At 41.4% G+C, this 23703-nt stretch overlaps 1 protein-coding gene across 1 annotated transcript in view; it reads left to right on the top strand.

Annotated features, from left to right (window-relative positions):
• Positions 1–23703, top strand: part of LOC127426981 (voltage-dependent T-type calcium channel subunit alpha-1G-like) — a 334253-nt gene that overhangs the window by 207406 nt on the left and 103144 nt on the right. Inside the window, exons 11-14 of the mRNA XM_051674227.1 lie at positions 14962–15113; positions 16850–17035; positions 17151–17265; positions 17475–17630. Coding sequence (XP_051530187.1) covers positions 14962–15113; positions 16850–17035; positions 17151–17265; positions 17475–17630 — 609 coding nt within the window. The remainder of the gene's footprint in view (positions 1–14961; positions 15114–16849; positions 17036–17150; positions 17266–17474; positions 17631–23703) is intronic.

Raw genomic sequence — 23703 nt, 5'->3', positions numbered from 1 at the left:
TTCTCCACATGTTATCCTCCCTCTGCTAGGATGTGGTCTCCGTAGTGCTCTCCCACCTAGAGAGGGAAGAGCACTTCCCCAGCGTTATTCTAGCAGGTGCTCGGTGGGAAATTGCTTAATACAAAAATCAGGAAAGGCCACCGCCTGTAGCTTCCTCGGGTAAGTGCCTCCTCCCACCCTTATCGGGACCAGGGAGATGCCTTACCTAACTCGCTGGAAGGTCACTACGTGGTCGAGCGCTCCCTGCGACACAATCACCTTTGAATAAAGCAAAGGTGATTGTGGCTCTCAATAGCGAACCCCTAGTGTCACTACATCGACACAACATCTTGTTCCCTCTCCCATCTTGTTACATCAGTAACAAAGATGTTTGACTGCACAGGTGTTTAAGAGAATCAGCTCAGAAATTATTATATATATATATATATATATATATATATATATATATATATAATAATTTCTGAGCTAATTCTCTTAAACCCCTGTGCAGTCAAAAATCTTTGTTACTGATGTAACAAGATGGGAGAGGGAACAAGATGTTGTGTCGATGTAGTGACACTAGGGGTTCGCTATTGAGAGCACTATATTGCCAAAAGTATTCGCTCATCTGCCTTTAGACGCATATGAACTTAAGTGACATCCCATTCTTAATCCATAGGGTTTAATATGACGTTGGCCCACCCTTTGCAGCTATAACAGCTTCAACTCTTCTGGGAAGGCTTTCCACAAGGTTTAGGAGTGTGTTTATGGGAATTTTTGACCATTCTTCCAGAAGCGCATTTGTGAGGTCAGACACTGATTTTGGACGAGAAGGCCTGGCTCGCAGTCTTCACTCTAATTCATCCCAAAGGTGCTCTATCGGGTTGAGGTCAGGACTCTGTGCAGGCCAGTCAAGTTCTTCCACACCAAACTTGCTCATCCATGTCTATATGGACCTTGCTTTGTGCACTGGTGTGCAGTCATGTTGGAACAGGAAGGGGCCATCCCCAAACTGTTCCCACAAAGTTGGGAGCATGGAATTGTCCAAAATCTCTTGTATGCTGAAGCATTCCGAATTCCTTTCACTGGAACTAAGGGGCCAAGCCCAGCTCCTGAAAAACAACCCCACACCATAATCCCCCCTCCACCAAACTTCACAGTTGGCACAATGCAGTCAGACAAGTACCGTTCTCCTGGCAACCGCCAAACCCAGACTCGTCCATCAGATTGCCAGATGGAGAAGCGTGATTCGTCACTCCAGAGAACGCGTCTCCACTGCTCTAGAGTCCAGTGGCGGCGTGCTTTACACCACTGCATCCGACGCTTTGCATTGCACTTGGTGATGTATGGCTTGGATGCAGCTGCTCAGCCATGGAAACCCATTCCATGAAGCTCTCTACGCACTGTTCTTGAGCTAATCTGAAGGCCACATGAACTTTGGAGGTCTGTAGCGATTGACTCTGCAGAAAGTTGGCGACCTCTGCGCACTATGCGCCTCAGCATCCGCTGACCCCGCTCTGTCATTTTACGTGGCCTACCACTTCGTGGCTGAGTTGCTGTCATTCCCAATCGCTTCCACTTTGTTATAATACCACTGACAGTTGACTGTGGAATATTTAGTAGCGAGGAAATTTCACGACTGGACTTGTTGCACAGGTGGCATCCTATCACAGTACCACGCTGAAATTCACTGAGCTCCTGAGAGCGGCCCATTCTTTCACAAATGTTTGTAAAGCAGTCTGCATGCCTAGGTGCTTCATTTTATACACCTGTGGCCATGGAAGTGATTGGAACACCTGAATTCAATTATTTGGATGGGTGAGTGAATACTTTTGGCAATATAGTGTATATATATATAAATATATATATATATATATATATATATATATATATATATATATATATATATATATATATATATATATATATACATATATTTTGCAAAACCAAAGCCTATTAATGCATTCTTCGATATACCCCACCTCAACTTCTGTTTCTATAGAAAATACAATAACACAGGAAAACCTAAAAGAACAGAACATTTAGTTTGTCTCAAGCTGTAACGACTTACATAATATGAGGAAATGAGACTGGCTAGTTCATGCTTTAATGAAACTATGTCAAGTGCTCATCATAGGCTCAAAATATTTCCAACAATTTGTGAAAGCTGGACATGAAGCTTGAAGCGTCATTGCTGTTAATGAGGGAACACATATCTCAACCATGACAGCCTTGTTCTTTGCCAAGGGAGCATTTTAGAGCACTGTAAACCAGAGGCTTTTTTTCCTTAGAAGAAAACCTAACTTCTGAATCTCATCATTGTCTACAATTGACAACTAAAAATGTCCTGTAACAACTAGTAAAACCTCACAGAACTACAGATGATGAATAATTACACTTTTCCAGTTCATGAAATACACAGTTCTGTACCACAACACACAAATATGTACATCCTTTTGGTGTACTGTATGTACAGTATATTCATGTGTGTATATACAGTGCATTCATAAAGTATTCAGACCCCTTCATTTTTTTCAAATTTTGTTATGTTGCAGCCTTATGCTAAAATGCTTTAGAAAAATTCACATCAATCTACACTCCATACCCCATAATGACAAAGCAAAAACCAGATTTTTCATAACTTTGCATATTTATTAAAAAGAAAAAACTGAAATATCACATTGACATAAGTATTCAGACCCTTAACTCAGTACTTAGTTGAAGCACCTTTGGCAGCGATTACAGCCAAGTCTTTTTGGGTATGATGCGACAAGCTTTGCACACCTGGATTTGGGGACTTTCTGCCATTCTTCTCTGCAGATCCTCTCAAGCTCTGTCAGGTTGGATGGGGACCGTCGGTGGACAGCCATTTTCAGGTCTCTACAGAGATGTTTGATTGGGTCCTTATTTGGGGACTTTCTGCCATTCTTCTCTGCAGATCCTCTCAAGCTCTGTCAGGCTGGATGGGGACCGTCGGTGGACAGCCATTTTCAGGTTTCTACAGAGATGTTTGATTGGGTCCTTGAGATGTGGCCTTGTGGGACAGGGCATGGGGCATGGCCTGGCGAGACAGGGCTTGGGGCATGGGAACAGGGCAAAGCCAATGGAAAGTGGGGACCTTAGAGGCTCGAGGGGCAGAGCCGATGGGGATGAGGACCAAGGCTGAGCTGCAGGAATGGAGATCCCCAGTTAAGCAGAGGCAGGCCTGGACTGTGGGGCAGAGGTGGGCCTGCACCGTGGGGCAGAGGCGGGCCTGCATCATGGAGCAGAGTCTTGCTTGTGACATGGCATGAAGCAGTCTTGGGCTTGGTTGTGACATGGCATGGAGCAGACTGAAGCTTGGCTTTGACATGGCATGGAGCAGACTGAGGTTCGGCTGTGACATGGCATGGAGCAGATTGAGGTTCGGCTGTGACATGGCATGGAGCAGTCTGGGGCTTGGCTGTGACATGGCATGGAGCAGACTGAGGTTTGGCTGTGACATGGCATGGAGCAGACTGAGGTTCGGCTGTGACATGGCATGGAGCAGTCTGGGGCTTGGCTGAGACATGGCATGGAGCAGGCTGAGGCATGGTTTTGACATGGCATGGAGCAGGCTGAGGCATGGTTGTGACATGACATGGAGCAGTCTGGGGCTTGGCTGTGACATGGCATGGAGCAGACTGAGGTTCGGCTGTGAAATGGCATGGAGCAGTCTGGGGCTTGGCTGAGACATGGCATGGAGCAGGCTGAGGCATGGTTTTGACATGGCATGGAGCAGGCTGAGGCATGGTTGTGACATGACATGGAGCAGTCTGGGGCTTGGCTGTGACATGGCATGGAGCAGACTGAGGTTCGGCTGTGAAATGGCATGGAGCAGTCTGGGGCTTGGCTGAGACATGGCATGGAGCAGGCTGAGGCATGGTTGTGACATGGCATGGAGCAGGCTGAGGCGTGGTTGTGACATGACATGGAGCAGTCTGGGGCTTGGCTGTGACATGGCATGGAGCAGACTGAGGTTCGGCTGTGAAATGGCATGGAGCAGTCTGGGGCTAGGCTGAGACATGGCATGGAGCAGGCTGAGGTGTGACATGGCATGGAGCAGACTCAGGCATGGCTGTGACATGGCATGGAGCAGGCCGAGGCGTGACATGGCATGGAGCAGACACAGGCATGGCAGTGACATGGCATGGAGCAGACTCAGGCGTGGTGGTGACATGGCATGGAGCTGACTCTGGCATGGCTGTGACATGGCCTGGAGCTGACTCTGGCGTGGCTGTGACATGGCCTGGAGCTGACTCTGGTGTGGCTGTGACATGGCCTGGAGCTGACTCTGGTGTGGCTGTGACATGGCCTGTAGCTGACTCTGGCGTGGCTGTGACATGGAACTCAGGCTTGGCAGCCATGACGTGGAACTTGGGCTTGGCGGCCATGACATGTAGCAAAGACGTGGAAGGTGGAGCTATGGGAGGCTCAAGGGATGAAACAGTGGCAGGTGGAGCCATGGTAGGCTCGAGGAGTGAAGCCGTAGAAGGCAGAGCCATGGTAGGCTCGAGACTAAGAGTCCTGGATGACTAGGAAAAGACCTCAGTGGTCGTGAACATGAGCAGAGTCTTGGGAGTGACCTCTGTTGTCGTGGGCATGGACTGAGTCTCGGGAATGACCTCTGTTTTCGTGGGTGTAGACAGAGACTCGGGTACGACCTCTGTAGTCGTGGGCATAGACAGAGACTTGAAAATGACCTCCGTGGTTGTGTACATGGGCAGAGACTTGGAAACGACCTCCATGGTTGTGTACATGGGCTGAGACTTGGAGACAACCTCTGTGGTCGTGAACATGAGCAGAGACTTGGAAACGACCTCCGTGGTCGTGTACATGGGCAGAGACTTGGAGATGACCTCTGTGGTTGTGAACATGGGCTGAGACTTGGAAACGACCTCCGTGGTCGTGTACATGGGCAGAGACTTGGAAACGGAAGCCTTTCTCCTCCTCCTCCTCCTCCAGGAGGCCGAGGTTGGCAACGCAGGCTCTGGGATGGACGAGGCTGGCAATGCTGGCTCTGGGATGGATGAAACCTCCAGCTCGCTGGCCGTGGCAGGCGTGGGCGTTGACTCGTTGGCCGTGGTGGGTGTGGATGTTGGCAGTGGCAGGCAACGTTGGCTCGTTGGCCGTGGCAGGCATGGGCATTGGCTTGTTGGCCATCTCCCCTACGGTGAATGGTGAACCACCCATCAGTAGGGCAAGGTCGATATACTGAGCAAGGCCGGCAGCACACCGACCGTCAGGCATTAAAGAGGAAATCGGCTCATTAAGCCTGAAACGGAAACAGTCCTTGAGGGCAACCTCATTAAAATCCACCCTGCAGGCCAGAGCACAGAATTCCTCAACATACTCCTCCAGGGGACGACTCCTCTGGCGTAGACGAAGGAGCTGAAATATTGGGTTCATTATGGGCGGTCAGGTATTCTGCAACGATGCTGGCAAAGACAATGATGAAGACGATGACGATGAAGTTACGAACCCAAGTGCAGTTTATTTTCCAAACTTCCACATTTCCCAAAACCCTGACTACAAATGTGAACTAAACATAAACATGAACTTGACTTGACTTGGCTATAAACAAAACAACAAAGTTACATTCACATTACCTGACAACAGACAGTGGCAAACATGAGGGCTTAAATACAAGGACATGGGTAACAGGTAAACAAGACAACCAATCACAAGACTAAACTATAAAAAAGATAAAAAGAATAAATTCATTTTAACCAATGAAAACAAGACACGTGAGCAGGGGAAACACATGACCAGATCACATGAGGGAACAGGAAATCACATGACATGACAGGAACAGGAACTAAACTTGAAAATTAAAGACATGAAAACAAGAACAAAACACATAAACATGACAATGCAACACATGCAACTCATATAAAGCAACTCATATACAACCTATATAAAGCTTACACATACAACAACCTACATAAGCTTACACATACAACCTATATAAGGCTTGCATATAAAACCTATATAAGGCTTGTAATACAAATTATCAATAATACTACTAAATTAATAAATAAAACTACTAAATGACTATGAATTCTAATAATGATTAATAATACTAATCAGCATGAAAATTTTAGTCTACATTCCACCACCATGCTTCACCATTGTGATGATTTTGCACAGGTGGTGTGCGGTGCCTGGTTTCCTCCAATCATGACACTTGGAATTGAGGCCAAACAGTTCAATCTTCATTTCATCAGACCAGAGAATCTTGTTTGCTTTTTTGCAAATTCCAAGAGGTCTTTCATGTGTCTTGCACTGAGGAGAGGCTTCTGTCTGGCCACTCTGCTATAAAGCCCAGATCGGTGGAGTGTTGAATGATGGCTGTCCTTCTGCAAGATTCTCCCATCTCCACGCATGATCTCTGGAGCTCAACCAGAGTGACCATCGGGTTCTTAGTCACCTCTATTACCAAGGCCCTTCTCCCTGTATTGCTCAGTCTGGCCGGGTGGCCAGCTCTAGGAAGAATCCTGGTTGTTCCAAACTTCCATTTAAAAATTATGGAGGCCACTGTGCTGTTGAGAACCTTCAATGCAGCCAAAATTTTTGTAGCCTTCCCCAATTCTGTGCCTCAACACAATCCTGTCTCTGAGCTCTGCAGGCAGTTCCTTTGACCTCATGGCTTGGTTTTTGCTCTGATATGCATTTTCAGCTGTGAGACTTTTATATAGACAGGTGTGTGCCTTTCCAAATCATGTTCAATCAATGGAATTTGCCACAGGTGGACTCCAATCTCCAAAGTCTAGAAATATCTCAAAGATGATCCAGAGAAATGGGATGCTTCTGAACTAAAAAAGAACTTCAAGTGTCATAGCAAAGGGTCTGAATACTTATGTCAATGTAATATTTCATAGTTTCTTTTTAGTTCAAAAGTTTTTTGCTTTGTTATTATGGGGCATGGAGTGTAGATTGATGTGAAATAAATAAATAAAACTAATTTAAAGCATTTTTAGCATAAGGCTACAACATAACAAAATAAAGGGGTCTGAATACTTTATGAATGCACTGTGCATTGGGGTACAAAGGTCTGAGACCAATTGTAAAAATTATTCTAATGTGCATTGTTTTTTAACTGACTGCATTTTTCCCATTACAAATGAGATTATTAGCATAACAATTTCAGTAAAAGTTTAAATGAAAAACTGACAAGAGTTCTGGAATGTCTTAGTTTGTCCCTGTTTTGCTTTAATGACATCATGCACTCAAGCTGGCATGAATTCCACAAGTATGTGCAAAACCTGATGCTCCATGTGATCCCAGCAATGTTTTGAGAATCCTGGGCCCTATTTAAGAGCACTATGCCTTAAGCGAAGCACTGTGCAATACGTCATGAGTGCAAAGTCAGTGGGCATGCCATGAAGTTTTGAAATTTTCGTTCAAGCATTTGCTAAGCCTAGGAGGTAAGTGGGTGGTCAAAATCATGTGCACAATGCGCTAATGGGCTGTGTCAAGTGCAATTTAATTCTGGCACTGTCTGCATCGTATTATATTACAGTTCCTGTCAAGCAACATTGATTTAAATAAAAACAGCCAGTTCATAAAATTTGGTAGTGTAAATGGGCTGTATGCAGTGTATCCCCAGCTCTGCAACTGTACTGTTGCCTGAGGTTTTTCGGACTGCAATTTATATGTTGTAAATGTTCTCTATCCGCCTCTCTGGTACTGTGGGCGCTCGTCTTGCACGCCGTGTGCCACCTGCTTGAAATATGCTTTGCTTCTCTCACATTGTTTTATGTTTTTTAATGCATATTTATGTTTCTCTGTTTAATGTCCTTGAGCTTTAGTGAGGTGCTATACAAAATAATCGTATTATTATTATTCATTGTATTATTATTAATAATAATAATAATCATATTGAGCTACTGACACAAATCATGGCTAGTTATTAAAGTGATCCAAAGCTCTTTGATATCATCTGCTGATGGAATCCCCAAACTGCAAATGCAGGAACTGTGTTTGGACTTTTTGCTGAGAATAGAGGTGTTCTGAAACGTCTCGGCACAATGACCTGTTTCTCAGGGAAATAGCAAATTTCACTCCTGCAGAGATTTGTGTGTGGTGTACTCGTTCCACAAGTGGTCCTGATTTGAACTGAAGGGCCTCACCCTATGGAGAAGCCAAGTGCAAACTCCTGCCGTGTAGACAGTTCCCAGCCCTGGCCTGCTCATATCCCCCCAAAATTTGCAGGCTTTCTTCCTCACCTCTGTGAAACACCTCAACAGCCACAGATAGCCCCACACTTCATCACTGTGCTCCAGGGACCAATCTGATTAGATTAAATTTAATTCCATTAGCTATATAGATGATATTTTTATTTCATGCACTGTATGTAATTGTATTTTTTTTTTTTTTTTCTGCATTATGTTACGGAAACAATCATTACTGTAAAACAATTAGAGTGTTATGAGGTTGCCGTATTTTGTCGTAACTTAAAGCTCTACGGTTTTAGCAAACTGTTTAAATGTAAATCACTGTTAGTTTTCATAGGCAAATAGTTTCGTGCCTGGGGATACTGTGTTTTGTTTTCAGTCATTTAAGACTCTGTTCATTAAACATAGCTAGCTGTGATGTTTCAAGAATGTGTTGTGCATGCTGGATCTCCTGCCCAGTCTCATTTTTACAATAATAAAAAAAAAAAAGAAAAGCTAAATATGAACCGGCCCATATGTCTCTCCTTCAATTCACCCATGCCTCATAAAAAAGACTCTCTCTCTCTCTGCATACCAAACTATCAACAACATCAATTACACCAAGGAATCTGCTGTTCTTTCTTTGTACTTCACCTTTATCTGAAAGCTTTATGTTTAGCATGCAGTCATTCATATGGTGAGACAAGGCGCTGATAAAATGAAAGAACAATGAGAAACTTTTTAATGTTGAAAAGTTAATCCAAAGTTAGTTTATCTAGCATAGTTGAACCTTAAGCTGTTAGTGATATGAGGCCATGGTAGTGTGAGTCAGCATTCCGTTTAATTAAATGAGAACAAATGTGACTCAGGTCTTTTGGAGTTGTGCAGATTCGTAGATTTTTAGAACTATCACTTATGTAACTTCTCAACTGTTGTGTATATATATTGTGTATGTATATACACATTATATTATGTGTATTATGTATGTATGTACACTACCGGTCAAAAGTTTTGAAAAACTTGACTGAAATGTTTCTCATGATCTTAAAAATCTTTTGATCTGAAGGCGTATGCTTAAATGTTTGAAATTAGTTTTGTAGACAAAAATATAATTGTGCCAACATATTAATTTATTTCATTATAAACTAACATTTTATTTAAAAAAAAATTGTTTTTGAAATTGATGACTTGGATCAAATAATAAAGAAAAGCAGCCAATAAGTGCCCAACATAGATGGGAACTCTTTCAATACTGTTTAAAAAGCATCCAAGGGTGATACCTCAAGAAGCTGGTTGAGAAAATGTCAAGTTTACATGTCTGCAAATTCTAGGCAAAGGGTGACTACTTTGAAGATGCTAAAATATAACACAGTTTTGATTTATTTTGGATTTTGTTTAGTCACAACATAATTCCCATAGTTCCATTGATGTTATTCCATAGTTTTGATGACTTTACTATTATTCTAAAATATGAAAAAAAATTATATATATATATATATATATATATATATATATATATATATATATATATATATATATATATATATATATATAATAAAGAATGAGTAAGTGTTTCAAAACTTTTGACCGGTAGTGTATGTATGTATGTATGTATGTATGTATATATATATATATATATATATATATATATATATATATATATATATATATATATATATATATACACACACACGCACAAAACAGCACCAACCCGCATCTTAGAATAGTATTCTGAGATGCTATTCTTCTCACCACAGCTGTACAGAGTAGTTATCTGAGTTATCGTAGACTGGCAGTTCGAACCAGTCTGGACATTCTTCATTGACCTCTCTCATCAACAAGGTTTTTCCATCCGCAGAACTGCCATTCACTGGATGTTTTTTGTTTTTGGCACCATTCGGAGTAAATTCTAGAGACTGTTGTATGTGAAAATCCCAGGAGATTAGCAGTTACAGAAATATTCAAACCATCCCGTCTGGCACCAACAATCATGCCACGGTCCAAATAAAAATTTTTCCCCTTTCTGATGGTTTATGTGAACATTAACTGAAGCTCCTGACCTGTATCTGAATGATTTTAGGCACTGCACTGCTGCCACACGATTGGCTGATTAGATAATCACATGGATGATTGTTGGTGCTGGTTTAAGTATTTCTGTAACTGCTGATCTCCTGGGATTCTAGAATTTACTCAGAATGGTGCCAAAAAAAAAAAAAAAAAAAACATCCAGTGATGGGCAGTTCTACAGATGGAAGCACCTTGTTGATGAGAGAGGTCAACAGAGAATGGCCAGACTGGTTCGAACAGACAAACTCTGTACGGTAACTCAGATAACCACTCTGTACAATTGTGGTGAGAAGATCTCAGAATGCTATTCTGAGATGCGGGATGATGCTATTTTGGCGGCACGAGGGGGACTTACACAATATTATGCAGGTGGTTTTAATGTTGTGGCTGGTCGGTGTGTGTATATATATATATATATATACATACAGGGTTGGGAGGGTCACTTTTGAAATGTATTCCACGGCAGATTACAGAATAAATGCTGTAAAATGTAATTTGTAATGTATTCCGTTAGATCAGTAATGTATTCTAAATACTTTGGATTACTTCTTCAGCACTGGTAGATTTTTTTCAATTGTTTTGACTATAAAAATCTATTATCAAGAATAAAATTATTGGTCTTACTAGAAAAAAAGAAATTAAGATCCACCGTGAATTTTTCTTGATAAAATTTTTTGATCGTGCCTGGTAACATGCATGTAAAATGGCTAGAAATAGCATTTTAGCTTAGCGTAAAGCTGACAATTTACACAAGGTTTATTTCTATTTCTTCTGCTCCAAACTTACTTCAAACGTACTTCTCTGAGAAAAGTCATAAGAAAGTGTTTCACCGCTGTTCAAATGCACTTTGGATCGCATAATTTATATGTATAAATGTTTTCCATCTGAAAGGACTAAATATTAAATGAAAACATCATAAGAAAGTGTTTCACCGCTGTTCAAATGCACTTTGGATCGCATAATTTATATGTATAAATGTTTTCCATCTGAAAGGACTAAATATTAAATGAAACAAATGACAATAAAATGCAAAGTAATCTCTTCAGTAATCAAAATACTTTTTGAATATAACTGTATTCTAATTACCAATGATATAAATTGTAACTGTAGTGGAATACAGTTACTTATATTTTGTATTTTAAATACGTAATCCCGTTACATGTATTCCGTTACTCCCAAACCCTGTATATATATATATATATATATATATATATATATATATATATATATATATATATATATATACATATATACTGTATATATAGTATACTCTATAGAAGAACTGTATGACAAAACTGGGAAATAATATCTGGAACTAAAATGTCCTGGTTACTTTTGTAACCTCCGTTCCCTGATGGCGCGAACGAGACGTTGTGTCGATGTAGTGACACTAGGGGTTGCCCTTGGGAGCCTCAAACACCTCTGATCTTTGAGAAAAGGCCAATGGGAATTGGTGAGTGGAATTTGCATGCCACTCCCCCGGACATACGGGTATAAAAGGAGCTGGCTTGCAACCACTCATTCAGGTTTTGTGCTGAGGAGGCGAGACAAGGTCCCGGCCATTTCAGCAGGTAGTTCAGTGTCGTGGCAGGAGGGACACAACGTATCATTCCCTCCATCAGGGAACGGAGATTATGAAAGTAACCAGGACATTCCCTATCTGCCACTCTCTTGATGTTGTGTCGATGTAGTGACACAAGGGGTCCCTATACGAAACGCCACAACTAGCTGAACTGTGTTACGTGGACTGGCAGTGCGAGACGGGCAGGCCCTTGCATGCCTCGTAGCCAGCGCACCTGGCCGTCACGTAACCTCCCCCAATGCTCCTACGAGCATTGTACGGTCCCCTGCACCTCGGAGACAAGTCAACTGCCCAAAAAATGGGGACAGTCTACCCCAGCCGTGGCCTCTTCTCTTCTTTTTTCTCCCCACAAATCGATTGACTGGGGGCCATAAGTGTCCACGTCAGGGGGGTGTCAATCCCAAAGGGAAGACACCGCAGAGACCACACCCTGCCCGAAGGGGAGGTAATGTGTGGAAATACGTCATATGGTCTTACTGAGTTTTATCGGCAGTGCTGCATGTGGAGAAGTCCCTGTGGTAGGACCTACCCAGAGGGGATGGAGCTCTACAAACACGAAGACCGGTGGCAGAGGGGACTCTGCTCAAGGAAGATGTGGGTTTACCAACGGTGAAACCGTCTTGCAGAAGATATATCACACAGGGTTACAGACAGGTAACCAGCGCATGTGGAGCACCTACCCCAGTACAGGGCCTAATAGCACACATACTGGGCCTGCATTGAGTTTCTCTGTGAACTCGCCTAACACAGGGCTAAGGAGGAAGGACATCCAGGGTCAACGGTTTCGTGAACACGGCTGGGGGGTAAAAGCGCACGTCTCCCCTTCCAGGAGGGGAAAGGCACTATGCGCAAGCGGTACACCCGGCCAGTTGTCCCGAACACTTTCCTGTTCATACCTGACAACACACGGGACGAAACCGGCTCAACCCGGACATTGTAGAATCTTGTGAAGGTATTGGGTGTTGCCCAGCCTGCTGCTCTACAGATGTCTGCTAAAGAGGCACCATTGTTCAGGGCCCAGGAGGCCGCCACACTCCTAGTAGAATGTCCTCATAGCCTCAAGGGGGGCGGAACATCCTGGGCGTGATATGCCAAGGTGATGGCGTCAATGACCCAGTGGCGGTCATTGGAAACTCTGTTTGGAGACAGCACTCCCTTTCCGCTGTCCTCCAAAGCAGACAAAGAGCTGCTCAGAGCACCTAAAGCTCTGCTTGTGATCCAAATAGATGTGCAAACCATGCACCGGACACAGCAACAACAAGGCTGGGTCTGCCTCCTCCTGGGGCAGTGCTTGCAGGTTCACCACCTGATCCCGAAACGGGGCTGTGGGAACCTTGGGCACAAAGCCTGGACTGAATTCCGGACTGAACTCCAGGCATGTGTCGCTGACAGAGAACGCCTACAGGTCCCCTACCCTCTTGATGGACATGAGCGCAGTCAGGAAAGACAGGGTCTGGGCAGTGAAAGATGCCTGCCACGACCTCGTGAGCTCCTCATGCACCTTCTGGAAGAAAGTGACCGGAGCGAGGCGCAACCTTGAGTGGCGCTCTGAGCCCAGGAAACAATCGTCAAGCCGCTGGGTTCCACTCCAGCCCGACGTTCGAGCCACCTGGGCAAGCATGGCCACCAGCTCCATGTCGGCCTGTGACTGGGCGACCACACCCAAAGGTGGGAGTCCAGTTGAGTCCTCAGCATCAAACTGGACGAGCCCACTCTCCGATGCTGCGATCGACAGCTCATCCTCTTCGCGAGCCCTGAATGAGACCACGAACTCGCCCTGAGACGAGCCGGTGGTCTCATCCCAGAACTCGAACAAACATGCTGGGGAATGGGAAGTCCGTGGGGGGTTACCCGGCGGAGCGGCTCCCATTGGGGTCCCCAAATCGGCCCCAGTGCTAACCGACGTGGTCTCAAACCCCCTAGGTAGAAGGACCGCGGCGGTGAGCCGCTGGGGTGGCTTTCCCTCTGAGGAAGGAAAGCCGCGACCACAATGTTGCCATGGTCATGTTCTCACACTGAGGACATGACCCGTCCACGAACGCCGTCTCCGTGTGGGCAGCGCCCAAGCACGTGAGACAGTGATCATGGCTGTTGGAAGCGGAGAGATAACAACCGCAACCAGGAATTAAACACAAATGGAAAGGCATCTTTAAAAAGACGCTCTCCGTAAGTGCCACTCTTTTAGAAGGAAAATATACACTTTTAATGGAAGAATATACACTTTTAGGCTGCTGAAGCACCCAGGGGCGTTCTCTGCACTCCACCGGTGCACGAGGGGGAGAAACCGCTGTAATGCGCCATAAATCCAACAGCTTTTCAAGGTGAATGGATTGGTAGAGTAATTCAGCTCACTGAACATAACCGCTCGGCTCCGAAGAGAAAATCTGAATGAGTGGTTGCAAGCCAGCTCCTTTTATACACGTATGTCTGGGGGAGTGGCATGCAAATTCCACTCTCCAATTCCCATTGTCCTTTTCTCAAAGATCAGAGGTGTTTGGGGCACCCAAGGGTGACCCCTAGTGTCACTACATTGACACAACGTTGAGTGAGTGACAGATAGGGAACTATTAGGCTGCAATAATCTGATAAAAGTACACATAAATTTACATACATACAGTATATATATATATATATATATATATATATATATATATATATATATAAAGTATGTGTTTGTGTATCATATTATTGCAGCCTTCCAGTTTTAGTTCCAGATGTTATTTCCCATTTTTGTCATAGGCTACTGTTCTTGGGATATGGTATGTGGACATAGTTCTAGTCCTGGATGCTTATTGTGCTCATTGGTCAAAACAGCATTCCTGCTGTGCTAAAATACACAATATAGTAATGTCTGTTACACAAAACACCTGTTCACTTATTTCTAATATAAAAGCAATAAGTTACTGTAGGCTCTATTTTCTGTGAATATAGAATATAGTTGTGAATATTGGGTTGCGTGTTGCAATGCCCTTTAGCACTGAGTATGTTCACAAAATAGCACACTTTCGTACAAATATACTGTAATCCTGTGACCTTGCCCAAATTTACTGATATGGCTCAAGAGCATCTCTATCTGTGACAGCCTGAGTTTTATCTTATTATCTCTCTCTCTCTCTCTCTCTCTCTCTCTCTCTCTCTCTCTCTCTTATACTTTTTCAGCCTGATGAGTTGACGAATGCTCTGGAGATCAGTAATATTGTTTTCACCAGTCTGTTTGCTCTGGAAATGCTGCTGAAACTGCTGGTCTACGGTCCTTTTGGATACATCAAGAACCCCTACAATATCTTTGATGGCATTATTGTAGTAATCAGGTACTCATGCTGCTCTGGATCCCTATTCAGAACTTCTGAATATGTATTAATAACATTTCATGTGTCACTGTTTATTGACGTTCATCTTAATTTCTGAAAATCCACACTGGCATTGTGTTATATCATAACAGTGACAGCCAGACACAATGCAGCTATTACTGTGTTCGGACATCTGTTGCCTGTTCAGTCTGATGACTGTCAGCTGTCATGATGAGTGCTTCAATTTCACATCCATCCATTCACATTTTTTATATATTTATTTGACATAAATTAGATAAAGACATTTGAACGCTCACAAAATTTGGCACAGCAGACCGTTACGATGGGATTATGCATTTATTAGTGGAATAGTTCCGTCATTAAAATTCTGTCATCATGTACTCATCATCATGTCATTCCAAACCCGCATGCTGTTTTTTTTTTTTTTTTTCGTGAAACACAAAAAGAGAAATTTTTGAAGAATATTTACGCTGCACCTGCCACACAACAACAGTTCATGGTGACCATGGCTGTGAAGCTCCTAAAAGGATAAATAACAACACAATGAAAAAGCACCATAAAGGTAACATAAAAGTAGTCCTCGTGCACCATATTTCAAGTCTTCTAAAGCTATATGTTTAAATGAGGAATAGACTGAAATTTCTGAAGTCATTATTCACTGATTCCCTGATTCACTTCTTTCACTTAAAGGTGACATGCATTTTTTTTTTGTAAAACATAGCACTTTGGTGTGCTGAAAATTGACATTGACAGTATGCATGCAGGAAACTGACAGTGAAACAGTGGCAGAAAATAGACAGTATTGGACAAAATACCATTAAATAAACTGCAAATGAATAATATATTTTCAGTAGGTATTTTTTAGAATTAAACTAAATCACAAATGCAACAAATTACTGAATGCATGCAAATGCATATCTGAAGTGTTAAGCTGGGCAATAATCATTACAAATTATTGCAATTCAATTTCATAAATCATAAATTAATTTTAAAAAAAATGTACTACTGTACATGTTGCAAATTTTTTATTTTTTTTATTTATTTATTTTTTTTTTTCTTTTACTTGTTTGTGATTTTTTTTTCTTTTACTTTTTCTTTTTTGTTTTTTGTTTAGCTTGTCAGATTAAAAGAATGTCCTGATGGTCAAGATCAAAAGTTAAAGGATTAAAGTTGAATCAAGAATTGGTTATAACTGAAATATTTTTCTCTGCTTATCAGACATATTTCATAACCAAATATTAAACTGCTAATAATATGATCAATGCACCTCATTACCATGAACCATAATACCGTGGTAAATTTTGTGGCAGATATCATACCATGAAAATGTCATACCGTTACACCCCTAACGTAGACATGGGCTGGACATGAGCTTCTGCAGAAGTGATTATACTGTCAGTGAATAATGATTTAAATTTTGGTCTTTTCCCCACACAAATTTATCTCATGGCTTTGGAAATTGAAAATATAGCGTATAATGTATGGCTTTAAAATCTTAGAATATAGTGTGGGAGGCATATGGACTTCTTTTTTAATGGTGCTTTTATGGTGTTTGATAGCTGCATACCATTCTTCAAACATTATCAGGAAAAAATAACGGCATTTGAATGACATGAGGGTAAGTAAACAATGGCACAATAGTAATTTTTGGGTGAAATATTCCTTAAATGCTAAATGCCTTGTTGCGCATATACTGTATGTCAGATAGTTAGATGTGTGTATATGTGTATTACCAGCGTGTGGGAGATTGTTGGTCAGCAGGGAGGAGGTTTATCAGTGCTGAGGACCTTTAGGCTCATGCGGGTGTTGAAGCTGGTCCGCTTCATGCCGGCCCTGCAGAGACAGCTGGTGGTCCTGATGAAGACCATGGACAATGTTGCCACCTTCTGCATGCTGCTTATGCTCTTCATATTCATTTTCAGGCAAGACAGACTGCCAATGATTATTAATTTGTGTAAGTGAAATGTACATTAAACCCATTTATCTTTTATTTATATGTTATTGTCATTTTTCTTTTTTTTTTTTTTTTTTTTGCAGTATTCTAGGCATGCACCTGTTTGGATGTAAATTCGGCTGTGAGAGGGATGGAGACACACTTCCTGACCGCAAGAACTTTGACTCTTTATTGTGGGCAATTGTTACAGTTTTTCAGGCAAGATATTGGCATGCTACACAATCTGTAGTTTCACTCAGGACCCTTTTACAACTGGTATGAACAATTTTGTCTAGGCTGACCACTGATCAGATCACCTGAGATGGATGTTAATACTGGTTGTAAACAGGACCTCAGACTAACTGATGTGATCATCTGTGGTTGTGTATTTGTTGATGGTGTGTGTTTGATCTGCTCATGTACATCAGATTCTTACTCAGGAGGACTGGAATAAGGTACTGTATAATGGGATGGCCTCCACCTCTCCTGTTGCTGCTCTGTACTTCATCGCCCTCATGACTTTTGGAAACTATGTCCTGTTCAACCTCTTGGTGGCTATCTTAGTGGAAGGATTCCAAACAGAGGTAAAGTCAGTCTCCGACCTAAGCGCTACATTTGATTCTCCTATTTTTTACATTTCACAGTCTGTGTCCCTTCTTCCCTTTTTTGTCATTCATTCCTTTTTTGTCCTCTAGCAAAGTGTTTCCCAATTATTTCTGTCTTTAGTTCCCCATCAGCCCTGCTAAAATATAAATAACATAAAAACATAAAACGAAAATAAATAAATAAAAACAGCTTAAACCACTCTAAGATGGTTTGCTGGTCTTAGCTGGTTTCCTAGCCTGGCCCACTGAAAAGTGCCCAAAACCCCTCTAAAACCAGCAAACAGACCAGCAAAGACCAGCAAAACATCTTAGACTGGATCAAGATTATTTATTTTTTTCAGCACTCATTGATGCCAAACCAAATCAGTGTCCCATTTTAACCAGTATCATCCTGTATATCATTATACGAAAAAAGATACTTATGTGATGCACGACGCATGAGTAGATGCATTTTTTTAACCACAAAAGATAGGGTTATTTCACTGCATAATTTTCTGACCTTTATGACACAACCATTTTGGTGTTTCTACACTAGAGAGCACATAAAATTATTTTTGCCAGTGAGAAATACATGAACTGGGTTTGAATGTTATTTTAGACTGTGATGAAATTGAAAGAACGGTAAATCTCAGAATGTTATTTGTTTACCCCCATTGTCACCTCATGTACCTCCAGGGGTATGTGTACCCCAGTTTGGGATTCACTGATTTAGAGCATTTATGTGCAGAAAATGACAACTGGTCAAAATAACAAAAAAGATGCAGTGTTTTCAGACCTCGAATAATGCAAAGAAAGCAAGTTCATATTAATTTTTAAACAACACAATACTAATGTTTTAATTTAGGAAAAGTTCAGAAATCAATATTTGGTGGAATTGCCATGATTTTCAGTCACAGCTTTCATGCGTCTTGGCATGCTCTCCACCAGTCTTTTACATTGCTGATGTTTGTTTGATGGCTTGTGGCCATCCATCTACCTCTTGATCACATTCCAAGGGTTTTCAATGGGGTTCAGGTCTGGAGATTGGGCTGGCCATGACAGGGTCTTGAACCGGTGGTTCTCCATCCACACCTTGATTGACCTGGCTGTGTGGCATTGAATTTTACTCAAACACATACCTATAAACAGTAAAACCAGAGTGTAACAGTTCGTAGAAAGGAGGAAGATGGGGCCAACTTGACAAAACACGTAGACATTTATTGTTGCACTTTTCAGCCGCACACAATAACACACTGCTTCACACCAGAGCAAGTGAGCGAAGCAGAGCGGTGTGAAACACTGCTCAATAACACCCTCCATGCGTGTGCGCTCCACTTAGCCACTCACGGCCCAAGCATACGCTCCGCTCAAGTACCGCTCAAGCTCACCAGTAAAAAAGTGTTCGCTCAAATCCCGCTCCAACATAAAATGTCTCTGTAGTATACTTGGTTCCAAGCACGTACACAGGGGGTAGCTACAGTGGCCCAAGCAACTGCCCCTTTGCCCACATGGGCTGAGGTGCCCCTCTGAGTGAAATATAGATTATAAGGCAACATTTATTAAATTATCAAATGATTAGTAATGTACACATCTGAAATTATGTGATTGTATTGTTGTGTTTTTGTATATAAAACCTCGCTGTTTATTTTGGACTGGTTTGCAACGACTGTTAGATAATAGGGTCTACCAAACCTTCGTTGCTTTTCAGTTTAAACTGGACCAGAGTGACACAACTGACCCAGAAAGCCACAATCTTTTCAACTTTAAAGTTTGTTCAAGTCGTTTATGGCAATAATGAAAATATGGACTGGTACCATGAAATATATTGTAGGTAAAATTGAAATTCATAATTGTTTTTCAGTTGTCTCCACGGAATGATTATACTGTAGATTTGATAAATGAATAGGTTACTGATTTAATGCTATCAGACTTTGGATTTGGCTTTGGGAAACTGACCAGCAGTTATGTGCCACTTTATCCCAAAGCAGAAATTGAAAGCAACAGGCGTTCGATTAAGAGAGATAATTCCGCTATGACATTCTCTATGCAAGAGCGGAAATCTTTACTAATCAAATGCTCAATTGTACAATGGAGGCATGAAAGCAGAATGCTCCACCTGCATATTAGGACACACTGATCTGCAAGATCATACATGTTTATTGGTTTTTGATGCAGGGATTTTTTGTTTGTGTTTGCCGGGATTCAAGGAAAAATGCTTTGCCAATATAAAGTATTATTAAGCTTACATATTCAATTGAGGGTGCTCTAACGTTCGCAACCCTGCAGAACCGGGCTTGCATCTAGTTGGCAGCTGCACTGACATGATGGCAAAACAACAAGACATATTACTTATCTATTAATTTATTATTGAACAGTAGTGTAGCCTACTAGCTCACCTTTGCTGCACTACCATGTTCGCGTAGCACATCCTCGTGCTCTCTGGCAATGTGACACATTCCAAAAGGAATATTTGCTAATTCTCGCGGTCTCTCCACACTCCTTTTCGATTTCCTCATTCTTAACTTTGATTTATACTTTGCATTTATTTAGGCTATAAGGTTTGCAACTTCACTAAAACAATGTTAGAGCTCCATAACCTCAGGCCTATTGCTTATTTCACAGATTCCCATACCAGCATATCACGAAGCGTATTCTGGGTTGAGCGAGCGGCACTGAGCGGCCTGAGCGAGCGGAGCGGAGTCTTCAAAAAGGCGCTATCCGCTCAGGTGAAATTATCACCGCGCCACTCAATGCTCTGCTCCGCTCACATGCTCTGCTTCACACTACGATATGCTTTTAAGCTTCGCTACACATAAACTCTGTTGGCTTTTCAGCTCAACACTACACACAGTCATCTTCATGCATCTCTCTCTCTCATCTGCCGCTGTCTCCTCTCCTTAAATACTTCTGCTGCCCCTCACTGGAACTCGAGACCGGTGTGGCACACAGTTGGACCTCATTCGCCACTTATCTTCCTGGCCTCACTCTGCCCAGATGCCGCTCCACCCAGCCCTGCTCGCCACACAGAGAAACTGATAATTTTGCAGTGGTCTCTTATTTTTTATCAGAGCTGTATAAATTCAGCTATGAATGTCATTTAAGTAATTTGACACAAATTATACCATTTGTTGTGCTTTCTTGCATTAAAAAGGATCTGAATGCATTCATTTGTTCATGACAAAACAAAGAATTTAATTGAAATAATTTTTTACTTTATTTACAGCTGGGAGTTTTTTTATTCATAATTTCTGCCTTATGGGATTAACAAAGTAAAAGCAAAACATTTTAAGTACCCCCTGGAATTTGCTATGGTGGGGGAAAGCATTTTTTTTTTCTTCAAAATATTGCAATATTTTATCTCACAGTGTTGTTCATACAAATATTCTAGCACCAAGAATCAATATTTTCTGTTACAGTTTCCACATGAATATTTTTTTTTTTTTTGTTGGAAAAAAAGAGATCCATTCAGAGCAAGCCTGTGAGAGAAGGCAAAACATATCTGTAGCATCAGGTCGACTAAAATACAAACTCAGAGCGAGCTCAGAATGTAATTGCTCAAAGCACCAACATTTAGACACTAAATGTAAAGAATTGCAATTTTATCATATTGTGTCCCAGATATCAATATAATATCATATCACTAGGTCCTTGCTGATTTCCACCCCTATAAATCTGTTGAAGTACCCCCTGGGTTACACATACCTCCGGTTAGGAATCACTGTTCTAGCACATATGTCCCACCATCTCATTCATTTTTTTTTTCTCATACCCATCCAGCTCTCTCCTCTCCTCTTTGTCTAATACCATTATTTATTCAGTGAGCAGTGATGAGTTCCTTGTTCTGTGTGAGAGCAGTGTAATAGGCATGTGCCTACACCACACTCATGCTCTGCTCACTCCAGAGATCTCCCTCTCATTTTCTTTGCTTCATGCTTTTTCTTTTTCCATGCAACCTATCTCCCAATGCATAGCAACCATTCTTCTTTGACAGAAAGACAGATGCACACAAAAATATGGCTGGACTTAAAATAATTCAGAGATAGAAATGGTGTATTTATGTATCATTTTGGGTGGAGAGGTTGTTTTATTACTGTCTATTTGGAAAGATACAAACAAAATCATGCAGGTTGGTGTGTATGCGGAGCACTGCACAAACATCTAGGATTTGATCACTTCTTTTTCTATGAAGTGTTGTATGATGAGGTACTTTAATCCAATCTTTATATAAATATATATATATATATATATATATATATATATATATATATATATATATATAGAGAAAAGGCAGCTTTTTAACTCTTGTTGTTTGGATTTCTAATAAAGAATGTGGAATAGTTTTTGTTATTTGATGATAAATTTGACTGTAAATCTAAGACCAAATACCGTACGGTTCCATTTATTTTGAATATGTCCCTTGAAATCACTTGACAAACCCAGTTTTCTTTCTTGGGTTGATGTATTTCCTTTTGAAACAGAATGTTTGGGTTTGACATATCCATGAAGATTAGATATATTCAGATATATATTTGCATGATGGCAGTGAATGGGAAAGTTAGAATTGTGGCTGAAAAGCCAGAGAGTTTTGGTACTGAGAGGAGGTATTATCTGGATGAATCTCAGTTCTTCTTCCCTTTGTTCTTCTCTAAAAGATGAACGTGCCTCTTCTGTGCCCGCCTGTCAGATATAAATAGCTTTCATAGTGCATCATGGCAGCTTAGAGGAAATTATGTTAGATACTTAGAACCCTTAAAAAATAAACTCTCCACTCCTAAATAAAAGAGGATAACCCACACTGAATTCGTACCTTCCCTTAGCTAAGTGCATACTTAAAGGAATAGTTTTACCAAAAGTCATAATTTACCCACATTAATGCCAAACCTGAACTTCTTTCACTTTCTTCTGTGGAATAATTTTTTTTTTTTTTTTTTTTTTTTTGGAGCTTGTCTGCACCCATCCTCATTTACTTTCATTATATCGAAAAGAGTGGCCTGTATGTTATTTAAAAATTCACCTTTTGTTTTCCTTGGAAGTAAGAAAGTCATAAAGGCTTGGAACAACATGAGGGTGAGTAAATAAGAACAGATTTTGTTATTTTTGTTTAATCTTTTCCTTTATCGTATAAGTGCATCAGTTATTATAATCTCATACCAGCTGATCTGATGCCAAGCGGAATACCATGGTATTCTCTTGCTCTCTCTTAGATGTTGTTAGCTTTATATTTTAACCTTACATGCTTTTCTGCAAATATGTTTATTTTTAGTTGGTCAAACTTTTCAGTGCGTCAGGGTTGCTGGGGAAATCAGTGGCTGAATGACGTGTGTAAAACAGAAAGATCAAGGGCCAGGACAAATGTCCCTCCATCAGCACAATGTCCCGTACACTGCTCAGGAGCTGTGTTCCTGGTCAGACTAGCATTTTAATCTATATACCTATCTCGTCCATTTAGATTATTGATTCAAAGCTTTATTTATTTATTTGTGTCTTTCGATTTGTGTCCATTTATGTACTGCCACTTAAATGTTTATTGTTCAACAATTTGAAGGCTAATTTGACCCAAAGCAGAGTTCCCTTCCCTTATATATATATAAGTGATCAGCCACAACGTTAAAACAATCTGCCTAATATTGTGAAGGTCCCCCTCGTGCCGCCAAAACTGTGCCAACCTGCATCTCAGAATAGCATAGATGCTATTCTTATCACCACAATTGTACAGAGTTGTTATCTGATTTACTGTAGACTTTGTCAGTTTGAACCAGTCTGGCCATTCTCTGTTGACCTCTCTCATCAACAAGGCATTTCCGTCCACAGAACTGCCCCTCACTGGATGCTTTTTGTTTTTGGCACCATTCATAAGTAAATTGTGGAGACTGTTGTGTGTGAAAATCACAGGAGATTAGCAGTTACAGAAATACTCAAACCAGCCCCTCTGGCACCAACAATCATCCATGCAATTATCTATTCAGTCAATGGTTTTGCAGCAGTGCAATGCATAAAATCATGCAGATACAGTATATATAACTCAAAACCTTGTTTAGAACTCAACATCTATTTCATATTGCTTGCTTCAGTC

Source organism: Myxocyprinus asiaticus, chromosome 36, assembly GCF_019703515.2.
Source record: "Myxocyprinus asiaticus isolate MX2 ecotype Aquarium Trade chromosome 36, UBuf_Myxa_2, whole genome shotgun sequence".
Classification (NCBI taxonomy): domain Eukaryota; kingdom Metazoa; phylum Chordata; class Actinopteri; order Cypriniformes; family Catostomidae; genus Myxocyprinus; species Myxocyprinus asiaticus.
Note: the sequence above shows the minus strand (reverse complement) of the source record. Positions and strands in the feature narration are given on the sequence as shown.